Source organism: Pelophylax lessonae (assembly GCF_965119305.1).
Source record: "Pelophylax lessonae genome assembly, chromosome: 9".
NCBI classification, from domain to species: domain Eukaryota; kingdom Metazoa; phylum Chordata; class Amphibia; order Anura; family Ranidae; genus Pelophylax; species Pelophylax lessonae.
In genome coordinates this window covers 234,632,423-234,648,502 of record NC_138776.1, presented here as the reverse complement: position 1 = coordinate 234,648,502, position 16,080 = coordinate 234,632,423, and the positions used below count along the sequence as shown (strand labels likewise).

At 43.4% G+C, this 16,080-nt stretch overlaps 1 protein-coding gene across 1 annotated transcript in view; it reads left to right on the top strand.

Annotated features, from left to right (window-relative positions):
- The window catches only part of GDF2 (growth differentiation factor 2), a 32,390-nt gene extending 22,870 nt beyond the window's left edge, over positions 1 to 9,520 (top strand). The window contains exon 2 of the mRNA XM_082266803.1: positions 8,617 to 9,520. Coding sequence (XP_082122929.1) covers positions 8,617 to 9,518 — 902 coding nt within the window. The 3' untranslated portion in view covers positions 9,519 to 9,520. The remainder of the gene's footprint in view (positions 1 to 8,616) is intronic.
- Positions 9,521 to 16,080: the final 6,560 nt, after the last annotated feature.

The window sequence follows — 16,080 nt, the reverse complement described above, 5'->3', positions numbered from 1 at the left end:
ATATCGATTGTAGTTTGTAGAACACAGTTTCCCTAAAATTCAGCAGACTCTGTCCCTAACAGGATTGAGAAGAGATCGTAGATCAGGATTGAGTGCAGATTCACCCCACCCCCCACACAGCAATATCGATTGTAGTTTGTAGAACACAGTTTCCCTAAAATTCAGCAGACTCTGTCCCTAACAGGATTGAGAAGAGATCGTAGATCAGGATTGAGTGCAGATTCACCCCACCCCCCACACAGCAATATCGATTGTAGTTTGTAGAACACAGTTTCCCTAAAATTCAGCAGACTCTGTCCCTAACAGGATTGAGAAGAGATCGTAGATCAGGATTGAGTGCAGATTCACCCCACCCCCCACACAGCAATATCGATTGTAGTTTGTAGAAGACACTGACCCTATATAATTCAGCAGACTCTATCCCTAAAATGCCTACAACTCGCCCTGCCTAAACACTCCGACCTGTCCCTCAATTCTATCCGGACACAAATGGTTTTTTCCTGCCTATCTTTCCCTAATCAGCAGCCAGCACGTTGATGTGTGCTCTGTCCCTGAATCTAAGCAGCATAATGACGCCGCTGCGGCTGCCTCGAACTTATAAAGACTTGGTCACATGCTTCAGACGGCCAATCACAGCTACTGAGACATTTGCAGGCATGGCTGGGATGGCTTAAGGCACACCAGTTAAACGATTGTTGATTGGCTGTTGAAAGCCCGCCATGAAAAGAGCGCCAAAGCATGCAAAACCTGGAAATAAAACGACCGAACACGGATTTTTACCCGAACATACAGTAAAGTGTCCGTGTCCGTGTTCGGGTACAAAAAATCCAATTATTCGGTACGAACACGAATAATACAGTCCGTGTTCGCTCAACACTAGTTGTCACCCATTTTCCTTGATCCCCTACTTGGGAAGCATGTGCTGAAGTATCTGTTTAGCTTTTTCCAAAAAACAGAAACTCTCTCAGGGAGGTCCATGGTGCTCTGGTAACACAGGTGAACAGTTGGAGGGATTCAAGGCTTGAGGACACAGGGGGGCAACCCTACTGGAACTAGAATACTTTTGTTGCTAATGGGAAGGTGGTCCTGAAAGTAGCTGGATTTTCCAGAGAAGCTGTATGTTATTAGGCTCCTGCCCGGCTGCCTGAATGCTGTTTCTGACAGTTCTACCTCTACCTAATCAGGTGTGGCTTAGCTGGGTGACCATTGGGCTGTATAATAAAGTCAGGATCCATAGCTTCTCCTTGGGGTCTTGGAGATAATGGTGGAAGAGCAGGAGACAGTCACCATTGAACTTCTGAAGGCAGAGACATTTTTAGCTCATGAACCTGGACAGCACTTAAAAACATTGTAAACTGGGGGTCTCAGTGTTACTTGGGTTCCTTTTTTCTGGATATTGTAGATTGGTACACCTGGAACAGACTGTGGTAGGAATACCCAAGGGACTTCTTTCCACATTGTTTGCAAGTTTCCTTGCTGGTCTGTGCCTTTACATCAGACTTTGTCCCCAGGTTGAGGTCAATGTCTGAGGCTGGCCGAGGGTCAGTACTGCCACCACATATTTGGTAAAGTAATCCACCATAATTAGAGTGTCATGATATCAATCTTCTAGAATGTCAAGTGTAATAAAAATCGATTATCAATACTTTAGGGGGGGGGGGTACTGAACAGACCACACAATGTCAGCATACTTGTTCAACCAACTGGAGCAGACCCACACACAATAGCTTGCCCCTGGAATCAGGTGAACATTTTGTGACACCTCAGTGCCTTGCTGCCACATGGATTCTCTCTGCCACACAGAGGTTCCAGGCCTATGACAACCTACCAGGTCATTGATGGGTCATTGGAAACCATTATTTTTTGGTACAGTATACCATCACTCAGGTTTAGATGGGACCATTCACTCAGCAGTTTTTGGTTTCTGGTGTTAGCTGTGGTCTTTCTCATGGACTGTGACTGTATTGCCTCTATTAGGGCGTGAGGGGGGTGTTCACTGGGTATTTTCTCTGTGTGCCCCTGGAAGGCCTTCCTCAAGACAGGGATTTCCTATCTTTTCTGCTTCTTCATCCACCTCTCAGTGAGGTCTGACTAGTGGATACCCTGACAAGTTGTCTGCCGACTTATATTAAAAAAAAAAGTATACTCTATAAAAAACAGTGTGTTGATTTAGAGGCTTCAGAGGAAGAATTCTACAGATTTGCACCATAGCTATTAAGCATTTTTGGACATTTTCCAATTACTTGGAGATTTATCAAGCATATTGCATCTGGAAATATAAAATGCTTGTCTATTTGTTTAGAATTTAACCACTTTACCCCCAGCCACTGTGCTGCTACTGTGGCACAGTGGCTTGTTCCCGTCCAGCGACGTAGACCTACGTCGCTGGACTCCTCCCCCTGTAGGCGGCGCTCGCGCGCCGCTGGAGGCGCGCTCCCGCTGTTTTCAGTCACAGCGGGAGTCGGGCCAGGGGAGGAGCAGCGGCGATCGCCGCCGCTCTTCCCCGATCGTCAGGAAATCGAGTGAGGAGTGTGTAAACAGAGCGGGCGGATCTCCTAAGTGACAGGGACTGACAGATCAGAGTGTTCAGCATAGCTGAACATCCGATCTGTCCTTCTGTCACTCAGTCACCCCCCCCCTCACACGTCAGTAAGCACCAGGCATACATTAACCCCTCCCTCTCCAATAAAATTAACCCCTTCACTGCCAGTGTCATTTTTACAGTAACAGTGCATATATATAGCACTAATTACTGCAGTAATGTCACTGGTACCCCCAAAAGTGTCAAAAATGTCAGTAAAGGGTCCGATCTGTCCGCCGCAATGTCGCAGTCCCGCAAAAAAAATCGCAGATCGCCGCCATTACGCGTTAAAAAAAAAACACCAAAAATGACAGAAATCTTTCCCGTAGTTAGTAAACGCAATAACTTTTGCGCAAACCAATCAAAATATGCTTATCGTGATTTTTTTTACCAAACATAGGTAGCAGAAAACAAATTGGCCAAAAATTTTAAAAAAATTTGATTTTTACATTTATTTGGGGGGGAATTTCATATAAAAAAATGTTAAAAATATTGTTATTTTTTCAAAATAAACGCTTTTTTTTGTTTATAGCGCAAAAAGTAAAAAGCGCACAGGTGATCAAATACCACCAAAAGAAAGCTCTGTTTGTACGAAAAAAAGGACGTAAATTTCGTTTGGGTACGGCGTCGCACGACTGCACAATTGTCAGTTAAAGTCGCACAGCGCCGAATCGCAAAAAGTGGCCTGGACGTAAGACAGCAAAATCCTCCGGTGGTAAAGTGGTTAAAATTGTATAGATTTGCAGCACACCTTTGTTGGCTAGGGCACAATTTCTGAGGGAGCAAGCAAGTGTTAGAGACTGAATATAGAAAAATATTAGAGTTTAGCACCACCGACAGTAGGCCTGTATGGACAGACTGCAACTTCTGAGTGACTAGGTGGACATATCCCATCTTTAAAAAAATAGGATAGGCCACAATTTCTTTATACTTCAGCACGATTTCAACGACTAGAGTCGCAAAGATTTAAATGGTTCCATTGCCGCAAATGGGATGCAACTTTTCACGTGATTTTGAACTGTTAAATTTCATGACAAATCTCATTGGTGTGAACCAGAGGTTAGTGTTTTTTGTTGTTTTTTTTTTCTTTTATTTAGAAATTGCAATGAGCAAGTAAAAAAATCACATTCAGTGACATTAGACCGAGTCATAAATGTACAAAGCAGGTGCAATTATAGTGGAGATGAATTTACAAAGATTTGCATTTACAGAAACAGGGCTTAGTGTTAAAGTTAAACTGCTGGCAAATTTTCATTTAAACATATTTATCAATAACCATAGATTTACTTTGTGTGCACTACATGTCTTTGCAGGTTTAACCACTTGCCGACCGCCGCACGACTATTTACGGTGGTGGTCAGCCCCTCACAGGCAAAGTGACTTAGATCTACGCTGCTTGCCTGTGAGGCTCTAGGGGGCGAGCACGCGCTGCCGGAGGCGCGCTCCCGCCCCCGCTCGTTCCCTAAGTAGTCCGCGCGAGTGACCGGCGGACCCGACGTCCGCTGGTCACTCTCAATCTCCCCGTGGAGAGGGAGAAAGGCAGGCGGCTAATGTAAACACAGCCGCCTGTCATTCTCCCCTGTGTAATAACAGAGATCATACGGTCCTGCTATATAGGATCGTATGTCTCTGTTGTTACACCACTAGCCACACCCCTTTACAGTTAGAAGCACGACCCTAGGGACACACTTAACCCCTTGATCACTAATAAAGTTAACCCCTTCCCTGCCAGTGTCATTTTTACAGTAACAGTGCATATGTATAGCACTGATTACTGTAGTAATGTCACTGGTACCCCCAAAAGTGTCAAAAATGTCAGTCAAGGGTCCAATCTGTCCGCCGCAATGTCGCAGTCCCGCAAAAAAATCGCAGATTGCCGCCATTACGCCGTTAAAAAAAAAAACACCAAAAATGACAGAAATCTTTCCCTTAGTTAGTAAACGCAATAACTTTTGCGCAAACCAATCAAAATACGCTTATTGCGATTTTTTTTACCAAACATATGTAGCAGAAAACAAATTGGCCAAAAATGTTAAAAAAATTAGATTTTTACATTTTTTTGGGGAATTTCATATAAAAAAATGTGAAAAATATTGTTATTTTTTCAAAATTTACGCTCTTTTTTTGTTTATAGCGCAAAAAGTAAAAATCGCACAGGTGATCAAATACCACAAAAAGAAAGCTCTGTTTGTGGAAAAAAAGGGACGTCAATTTCATTTGGGTACAGCGTCGCACGACTGCGCAATTGTCCGTTACACTCACGCAGTGCCGAATCGCAAAATAGGGCCTGGTCAGGAAGGGGGTAAAATCTTCTGGGGCTTAAGTGGTTAAAGAAGAACTCCATCTTTCCACACACTTTACATAGTTAGTTTGGGCCACACTGGCCCAAATGAACTGTCACTCACTAACTTGTGAGGCCACTGGACGTACAGTATAAACTGTATATAACTGAGGCATACCGCATACTGTGTTCCGGGTGCAAGCCGAGAATTCCTGCATAATACCTGCAACACAGAAGAGTGCACTGCAGCGGCACCCAACCACTCAGAGCAAGCGTTGTATTTTATCAATGAATACAAAGCTTCCTCTGATTGGCTGAGTCAAAGGTTGTGACATCATCAGCCCACCTCTCTGACTCAGCCAATCAGAGAAAGCTTTGTATTCATTGATGGAATACATTGCTTGCGCTGGGGGGCTGAGTAGTAGACTCTTCTGTGTTCCGGGTATGAGACAGGAAGTCTCCACTCGCACCCGGGAACATAGTGCAGTATGCTGTATGTAGCTGCAGCTACATACAGTTTATACCGCGCATCCAGCGGCCTCACAAGCTAGTGAGGGACATAGTTTGTTTGAGCCAGCTTAGATTGCAGAAAAGGTTCTTTACTGTTAGAGCAGTAAAAATGTTAGAGCAGTAAAAAACTTCCTCCCTCAGAAATTGGTACTAGCTAAGAGTGCCAACAACTTCATAAAACTTTAGATGTCTTCCTCAGAAAGCAGAATGCACAGGGCTATGGAAATTATTGGGGAATAAAAACTACTAACACACATATTTTGATCTGGATGGACTTGTAAATTTTCTCAATCTTATAAATGACAGTATCTCACAAAAGTGAGTACATCCCTCACATTTTTTGTAAATATTTTATTATATCTTTTCATGTGACAACACTGAAGACACTTTGCTACAATGTAAATTAGTGAGTGTACAGCTTGTATAACAGTGTAAATTTGCTATTCTCTCAAAAACACTGGAATAGGTGGAAAAATAAGTGGAAATGTCCAAATTGGGCCCAAAGTGTCAATATTTTTTGGGGCCACCAATATTTGCCAGCCCTGCCTTAACCCTCTTGGGCATGGAGTTCACCATAGCTTCACAGGTTGCCAACTGGAGTCCTTTTCCACACCTCCATGACGACATTACGGAGCTGGTGGATGTTAGAGACCTTGCAATCCTCCACCCTCCGTTTGAGGATGCCCTACAGATGCTCAATAGGGTTTAGGTCTGGAGACATGCTTGGCCAGTTCATCACCTTTACCCTCAGCTTCTTTAGCAAAGGCAGTGGCCGTCTTTGAGATGTGTTTGGGGTCGTTATCATGTTGGAATACTGCCCTGCAGCCCAGTCTCCGAAGGGATGGGATTATGCTCTGCTTCAGTATTTCACAGTACATGTTGGCATTCATGGTTCCCTCAATGAACTGTAGCTCCCCCAGTGTGGGCAGCGCCCATGCAGCCCCAGACCATGACACCACCATGCTTGACTGTAGACAAAACACACTTGTCTTTGTACTCCTCACCTGGTTGCTGCCACACAAGCCTGACACCATCTGAATCAAATAAGTTTTTTTTTGGTCTCATCAGACCACAGGACATGGTTCTAGTATTCCATGTCGTTAGTCTGCTTGACTTCAGCAAACTGTTTGCAGGCTTTCTTGTGCATCATTTTTAGAGGAGGCTTCTTTCTGGGACGACAGCCATGCAGACCAATTTGATGCAATGTGCGGCGTATGGTCTGAGCAATGAAAGGCTGAGCCCCCACCCCTTCAACCTCTGCAGCAATGCTGGCAGCACTCATATGTCTATTTCCCAAAGACAACCTCTGCATATGACACTGAGCACAAGCATTCAACTTCTTTGGTCGACCATGGCGAGGCCTGTTCTGAGTGGAACCTGTCCTGTTAAACTGCTATATGATCTTGGCCACCGTGCTGCAGCTCAGTTTCAGGGTCTTTGCAATCTTCTTATAGCCTAGGCCATCCTTATGTAGAGCAACAATTCTTTTTTTCAGATCCACAGAGAGTTCTTTGCCATGAGGTGCCATGTTCAACTTCCAATGACCAGTATGAGAGAGTGAGGGCGATATTACCAAATTTAACACACCTGCTCCCCATTCACATCTGAGACCTTGTAACACTAACGAGTCACATGACACTGGGGAGGGAAAATGACTAATTGAGCCCAGTTTGGACATTTTCACTTAGGGGTGTACTCACTTTTGTTGCCAGCAGTTTAGACATTAATGGCTGTGTGTTGAGTTATTTTGAGAGGACAGTAAATTTACACTGTAATACAAGCTGTACACTCACTACTTTATATTGTAGCAAAGTGTAATTTCTTATATGTCTACAAAAATGTGAGGGGTGTACTCACTTTTGTGAGATACTGTATGTAACCATTTCCATTCATTAAGAAAATGCCAACAGTTCCCTGAATGGTGCCTGTGTGGAGCAAGCAACCTACTGTGTTTATTATGCATGGCAGCCACTCGGAACAGGACCCAGAAGCTATCACTGCAGTAGTGGTGCCTACTACAGTGATTTCCAGCTTTCAAGGGGATCCAACAGGTATAGTTCAATGCAACCATTATAAAATCTCAACCTTTAACCACTTTGCCATTGCTCACTAGAGCTCTACTGCGGCAAAGTGGTTCCTTATCGTCTGGCGACGTAGACCTACGTCGCCAGACACTCCCCTTTCTCGCCGGCGCCCGCGCGCCGCCGGAGGCTCGCTCCCGCTGTATTTAGTCACAGCGGGAGTCGGGCCAGGGGAGAAGCAGCGGCTATCGCCGCTGCTCTTTCCCGATCACCGCTGCTCTTCCCCGATCGTCGGGGAATTGAGTGTGGAGATCCGCCCGCTTGTGTAAACAGAGCGGGCGGATCTCCTAAGTGACAGGCAGGGTCAGATTGCAGTGTTCAGCATAGCTGAACATGCGATCTGTCCCTGTGTCACTCAGTCACCTCCCCCCACACACGTCAGTAAGCACCAGGCATACATTAACCCCTCCCTCTCCAATAAAATTAACCCCTTCCCTGCCAGTGTCATTTTTACAGTAACAGTGCATATGTATAGCACTGATTACTGTAGTAATGTCACTGGTACCCCCAAAAGTGTCAAAAATGTCAGTCAAGGGTCCGATCTGTCCGCCGCAATGTCGCAGTCCCGCGAAAAAAATCGCAGATCGCCGTCATTATTCGTTAAAAAAAAAAAACACCAAAAATGACAGAAATGTTTCCCTTAGTTAGTAAACACAATAACTTTTGCGCAAACCAATCAAAATACGTTTTTTGCGATTTTTTTTTTTACCAAACATATGTAGCAGAAAACAAATTGGCTGAAAATGTTAAAAAATTTAGATTTTTACATTTTTTGGGGGGAATTTCATATAAAAAAATGTGAAAAATATTGTTATTTTTGCAAAATTGTCGCTATTTTTTTGTTTATAGCGCAAAAAGTAAAAATCGCACAGGTGATCAAATACCACCAAAAGAAAGCTCTGTTTGTGGGGAAAAAAGGACGTAAATTTTGTTTGGGTACGGCGTTGCATTACCGTGTAATTGTCAGTTAAAGTCACACAGTGCCGAATTGCAAAAAGTGGCCTGGACGTAAGACAGCAAATCCTCCGGTGGTAAAGTGGTTAAGATTGCATTGTAGAGGGAAAAAAACAAGTTCAGCTGATGCAGTGCATTTTTTGGGAAGTTTTTCTCTTTAGATTATGCTACTGTTACTGCAATAGTAACTTTATTATGTTTTTTTGCAGAAATTTTTATACCATCTCCTGAGAAAAGCTGCACGCGCAGTCATATTCTACAATTCAACATTACAATTCCAAAGCATGAATTCGTGACAAAGGCAGAACTCAAGCTAAAGATATCTTTAGGAAAATGGGGTTTTGGACACCTCAGTTTATCGGATGTGGTACACAATCAACTGTCTAATAGATCGGAAAGCACAAATAACTTCTTGGCCTCTAAAGAAGTTGAAGACAATGAATCTGTAACAATTGACATCACCAAAACTGTTAAACGATGGATAGAATCTAAGATGGAAAATCACAAGCTCAACATGATCTTGAAGGCCAAAATGGGTCTGATCACTTGTGCCAAATCAGGAATGGTCGGCGTCTCTTATGACATCAGTCACCCACCAATTTTAATAATCTTTTCAGATGATCAGGGCAATCACATTAAAGAAACAAAGATGGAGCTGAGCCAGATGATACTTCATGAAAAAGATAGACCCCCACGTATATTTTTCAAAAACAACACTGCTACTCACATGAAGGAACACAATGAGGTTTGGAGAACCGTAGCTGAGGGCCGGACAAGATTGAAACGGAGCACCGGAGAGATTGGTTGCCAAAAAGTATCAATGATGGTGACGTTTGAAGATATTGGCTGGAACTCCTTCATCGTTTACCCTCCACGTTATGATGCTGGTCAGTGTGTAGGGAAATGTAACTATCCAATTTTGGAGAACATGACGCCTACCAAACATGCTATTATCCAGTCATTGATGCATAATCGTAAGACTAAGGGTGTTGACATACCTTGCTGTGTGCCAACCAAACTTGAACCCTTGCAAGTTATTTACTCGGAAAATAAAAAACCTATCATAAAAAATTACGAAGGAATGAAAGTAGTAGAGTGTGGATGCCGGTAGTCTTGATATGTAACTATCCAATTTTGGAGAACATGACGCCTACCAAACATGCTATTATCCAGTCATTGATGCATACTCGTAAGACTAAGGGTGTTGACATACCTTGCTGTGTGCCAACCAAACTTGAACCCTTGCACTTGGAAAATGATTGACCTATCATAAAAAATTATGAAGGAATGAAAGTAGTAGAGTGTGGATGCCGGTAGTCTTGTTACTCTTTTTATGGGAGATAATGTAACATGTTGAGGCCTGGACAAGGTTATGACTTGTCAGCAAAATATTAAATATTTGTACTGAACCAAGGAAGGATTTAAAGTCTAAACTTGAATTTACCAGGTAATACCCTACGCTGATGATGTGTCTGATTTGGGGATTCCACCTGTCAAAAGAAGATAATTGCAATGTTACTAATGGGACAGGAACATAGGACATGCAGGATCGATGGCAGCGGAAATAGGATTGCCTTGGCATTATTTTGCTTACATGACCAAAACAATTTGTAAGTTGGCATAATTGGCAACATTGTACTGTACTTGGAACTGGTGACAGTAGACTAAAATGAGCATCACGAAGAATCTGATATAAGGCAACAGTTCATTTTGGGCATACTAGACCTGTCTGGTAAATGCCAGATTTTTCAGGTTGCCAGTCTAGACTTGTATTTATATTTCTGAACGTTGTACAAACTGTATTTCGCCTATGTGAACCATTTTATATATTGCAAGCGCTTTAACTGAAAAAATAAGCCATGTTGTTGCCCATTGCAAGAAATTTTTACAACCTTCCGAGGGATTAATTGTTTTCAAGAATCAATAGTAACCAATAGGATTCATATTTTTATTCTACAAATGCCATTTCCTAGTCCTGTCTACTGTATATTATAAAAAAAGAGCTTGCTCTTCCATGCCATTAGCATTAGAGACTTATTCAGCCCATTCAGCTTCACATCTTGATTTAAATTATTTCATATCTATCTCTCTTACTCTTTTACATCCCTGCTCAGAGAAAAACAGAGTTGTATAAAGTACTCGAAACCCATACTTGAGTAAAAGTACAAGTGCTCGATCAAAAAGTGACTTGAGTAGAAGTGGAAGTGCTCAATCAAAAAGTGACTTGAGTAGAAGTGGAAGTGCTCGATTAAAAAAGTGACTTGAGTAGAAGTACTAAAGTATTCAACATTTTTTGTACTTAAGTATTGCAAGTAGTTTTTTTTAAAACATTTTACTACTCAAGTACTGTAAGTAAAAGTACCAGTACTGTGTTATGTAGTTATTAACCACTTGCCTACTGTGCACTTAAACCCCCTTCCCATCCAGATGGGCACTGATAGGCTGCACTGATGGGCACTGATGAGGTGGCGCTTATGGGCACTGATGACGTGGCACTTATGGGCACTGATGAGCACTGATAGGCGGCACTGATAGGCGGCACTGATGAGCACTGATAGGCAGCACTGATGAGCACTGATAGGCGGCACTGATGAGCACTGATAGGCAGCACTGATGAGCACTGATAGGCGGCACTGCTGGGCACTGAGAGGTGGCACTGCTGGGCACTGAGAGGTGGCACTGCTGGGCACTGAGAGGCGGACCTTGAGGGGCGGCACTGATGGGCACTGTTAGGCGGCACTGATGGGCACTGGCGGATGGCACTGATGGACACTGATGGGGGGCACTGATGGTGGGCACTGTGGGCACTGATGGTGGGCATTTTGTGTATGTTTTTACCTTGTGTAATCAGGGCACTGGTGATCAGTGCCCTGATTACATTCTTCTGTGTCCCTGGCGGCTGATCGGCTCTCCTCCTTCCTCACACTGCAGTCTCTGTGTGAGGAAGGAGCACTGGCGATGAGAGATGATCTCATATGTTTACATATGAGATCATCTCTCATTGCACGGTCCGATCACGTGGTAAATGGCCGCTGTAATTGGCCATTCACCACGATCTGTGATTGGCTGTGTCCAAGGGACACGGCCAACACAGATTTTACCCGATGCGCGCTCGCGGGAGCACGCGGGGAGCCTGTGTCTGGGAGGCCGTTTAAAGACGGCCTCCCGAAAATGTGAGTCCACGCTGCAGCCGTCTTTCGGCTATAGCGCGGACCGGAAGTAGTTAAAGAAAGAAGTCAAAAGTTTATTAAAGTTAAAGTTATTAAAGTTATTAAAGAAAGAAGTCAAAATAATTCAAAAGTACACATGACATTATACACATTTTGTTGAGCTTCATGAAAGCTGCCATCTACTGTTCTGGCAGTGGTAATTTTTATAATTGTAACGAGTAACTATGCAGCACAAAAAAAAAATATCGGAGTAGAAGTATTGAAATCTTCGAAAAAATGTAGTAAAGTAAAAGTGGAAGTAGGAGAAAAAAATTCTACTCTAGGAAAGTACAGATACCGCCTTTCGGTACTTAAGTACAGTAGTGAAGTAGTTCTACTTAGTTACTATACATCTCTGGAGAAGAACCATTTGTCTCCTTCCATCACTAGAGGGTTCCTCCACACATTCAGTTTACACAGGGCCTTATACACTTCCTACCTCTTTGCTCTTCTGCTCAGTATTGCCATACGCCCACTGGCTCCTTATTTAAATTCTGCTCACATCTGGTGCAGATCACAGACACTACACATACAACCAGAGCACAAATATAGCACACACACATATAGAATATGTGCAAAAATCATACAGTTTGTGAAGTCCATTCTGTGGCTTAGCATATGGCTTTGTGACTCTGCCATAGTGTTATATTGTCATTTTGCAGGGAGGACTGGAAACCTTTGGCCTGGGAGGCAAACACAACCAACTAGCCTTTTTTTTGGCAGGGGCACATTTATGTGGGTCAAAGAAATTGTGTCATATAAAGTACGATTGGTGGGCAAGGTGAAAGGATGGTGTTCCTATCTACATGGTTTATCATTAAAAATGTTCACACCTTCCAACAATAGTTTCCATTGCATCTCTCGATTTCTTTCAAACACATGTCAAACATGCAAGTAGGTATACTGTCGGTGCTCTGCACCTATTCCCTGCGCTCAAAGTGGTGCAATCCTCTATCCAGCTCAACTTGTAGATGAGAAAAAATCATTCGGCAACCTTCTAGCCTTGCAGCCCCTCACTAGACCAGGGTGGTCTGGAAACACTGTGAAACGACAAACAAACACAAGGGCGCACCGGCCTAGTACATTATCCTTAAAACAGGTTTATTAAAATGATGAATTAAAAATACTCACAAACAAGTTCTTGATAAAAGGCACATCAAACAAAGCATAAAATCCTCAGCATCGAGATCGGGATTCCATCGCCCCCCGAAGTTGTACAGGTTTACGCGTTTCTATTCCATCCACAGTAGAAGGGAGCTTGTGGGTGGGCCCCTCATGCACACGCCCTGGAGTAGGAGGGACCTTTCCCTACTGCATCTGATCCACTGAGTCATTGTTCATTGTCCATTATATAAAGCATGGGTTTAGACATGCTTTTCAGGCTCTGAAGAAGAGGCGCAGCCTCGAAATGCATAAGCCTGTACAGCTTCGGGGGACGATGGAATTCTTCTTCTTCAGAGCCTGAAAAGCATGTCTAAACCCATGCTTTATATAATGGACAATGAACAATGACTCAGTGGATCAGATGCAGTAGGGAAAGGTCCCTCCTACTCCAGGACGTGTGCATGAGGGGCCCACCCACAAGCTCCCTTCTACTGTGAATGGAATAGAAACGCGTAAGCCTGTACAGCTTCGGGGGACGATGGAATCCCGATCTCGATGCTGAGGATTTTATGCTTTGTTTGATGTGCCTTTTATCAAGAACTCATTTGTGAGTATTTTTAATTCCTCATTTTAATAAGCCTGTTTTAAGTATAATGCACTAGGCCGGTGCGCCCTTGTGTTTACATGTCAAACATGTCAAAACTTCAAAGGAAGTTGGTGCTGGAAGACTTGGGCCACCACATAGCAGTCCCCTTCTGATCAATGTTAGGATGGTGAGGCATCTTCATTCTGAGCCTTCCAGCCCAACATATCTTAATAGTACTTGACCTTTGGGAAGGATATGTTCCCTACCTCCTAGCCTAGACCTAACCTGATCATTCTCCATATTTCTGAAACCTTACTAAAACATTGTTAGCATGAAAAAATAGTATTACCTAAAGCACTCTTAACCACTTTACCACCGGAGGATTTTGCTGTCTTACGTCCAGGCCACTTTTACGATTCGGCACTGTGCAACTTTAACTGACAATTGCGCGGTCGTGTGACGCCATACCCAAATGAAATTGACGTCCTTTTTTTCCCACAAACAGAGCTTTCTTTTGGTGGTATTTGATCACCTGTGCAATTTTTAATTTTTGCGCTATACACAAAAAAAGAGCGTACATTTTGAAAAAATAACAATATTTTTCACATTTTTTTTATATGAAATTCCCCCCCAAAAAATGTAAAAACCCAAATTTTTTAAAAATTTTGGCCAATTTGTTTTCTGCTACCTATGTTTGGTAAAAAAAATCACAATAAGCGTATTTTGATTGGTTTGCGCAAAAGTTATTGCGTTTACTAACAAAGGGAAAGATTTCTGTCATTTTTGGTGGGTTTTTTTCTAACGCGTAATGGCGGCGATCTGCGATTTTTTTTGTGGGACTGCGACATTGCGGCGGACAGATCGGACCCTTGACTGACATTTTTGACACTTTTGGGGGAACCAGGGACATTACTACAGTAATCAGTGCTATAAATATGCACTGTTACTGTAAAAATGACACTGGCAGGGAAGGGGTTAATTTTATTGGAGAGGGAGGGGTTAATGTATGCCTAGTGCTTACTAACGTGTGTGGGGGAGGTGACTGAGTGACACAGGGACAGATCGCATGTTCAGCTATGCTGAACCCTGCAATCTGTCACTGTCTGTCACTTAGGAGATCCGCCCGCTTTGTTTACCCAAGCGGGCGGATCTCCACACTCGATTCCCCGACGATCGGGGAAGAGCAGCGGCGATTGCCGCTGCTCCTCCCCTGGCACGACTCCCGCTGTGACTGAATACAGCGGGAGCGAGCCTCCGGCGGCGCGCGTGTGCCGCCCACAAGGGGAGGAGTCCAGCGACGTAGGTCTACGTCGCTGGACGGGAACGAGCCACTGTGCCACAGTAGAGGCACAGTGACTGGTCATAAAGTGGTTAAAGTGGAACTAAACCCTCATTTCTATGGAGGCTGCCATCTTGTATTCTGTTTCATCTGCAGTTGACATAGTGCAGCTATGACTCCAGCCATTAGATGGCTAAACTGTTTGGTTGAGAGCTGACATAGGCACACTGGCAACTGTGGCAGTTACCATTCCTGGCATGCCTTGAATGCAACTGTTTTACAAGTATGGGCTTCTATGAGCTGTCTGATTAGTTCTCTCAAACAGTTTTGTAATAAAGACAGATTATGTTTTGTATTTTTTGCATTATATACTGGACACTTGAAGATGACTGATTGCCACCATAAAACAAGAACTATTCTCTTCTAAATATAGAGCCTTATAAATGACAAAAAATAGTACATTATGGGCTGCTATGGACAGATTTTTATTTGGTTATTTCATACATGAGGGAATATGTTTTTGGAGGCAATGAAATGTCAGAAATGTAATGTGTGGTAATATATTGTTTAACCGGTTGCCGACCGCCGCAAGTACATATACTGCGGCGGTCAGCCCCGGCCAGGCAAAGTGACGTACCGGTACGTCACTAGCCTGGGAGCCAATAGCGGGCAAGCGCACGCCGCCGGAGGCGCTCTCCCGCCTCGGCTTGTTCACGGACACCTCCACGCATGTGACCGGCAGACCCGATGTCCGCCGGTCACTCGCGCTCATCCGCTGTGAAGGGAGAAAGGCAGGCGGCTAATGTAAACAAAGCCGCCTGTCATTCTTCCCTGTGTAAAAGCACAGATCATACGGTCCTGCTATGTAGGACCGTTGATCTGTGCTGTTACACACACAGCCACATCCCTGCACAGTTAGAAGCACGCCCCTAGGGACACACTTAACCCCTCCCTCTCCAATAAAGTTAACCCCTTCCCTGCCAGTGTCATTTTTACAGTAACAATGCATATTTATAGCACTGATTACTGTAGTAATGTCACTGGTACCCCCAAAAGTGTCAAAAATGTCAGTCAAGGGTCCGATCTGTCCCCCGCAATGTCGCAGTCCCGCAAAAAAAATCACAGATTGCCGCCATTACTCGTTAAAAAAAAAACAACAAAAATGACAAAAATCTTTCCCTTAGTTAGTAAACGCAATAACTTTTGCGCAAACCAATCAAAATACGCTTATTGTGATTTTTTTTACCAAACATATGTAGCAGAAAACAAATTGGCCAAAAATTTAAAAAAAATTTGATTTTTACATTTTTTTGGGGGGGGAATTTCATATAAAAAAATGTGAAAAATATTGTTATTTTTGCAAAATTGTCGCTCTTCTTTTGATTATAGCGCATGATCAAAAAATCGCACAGGTGATCAAATACCACCAAAAGAAAGCTCTGTTTGTGGGAAAAAAAGGAGGTCAAATTCGTTTAGGTACAGCGTCGCACGACCG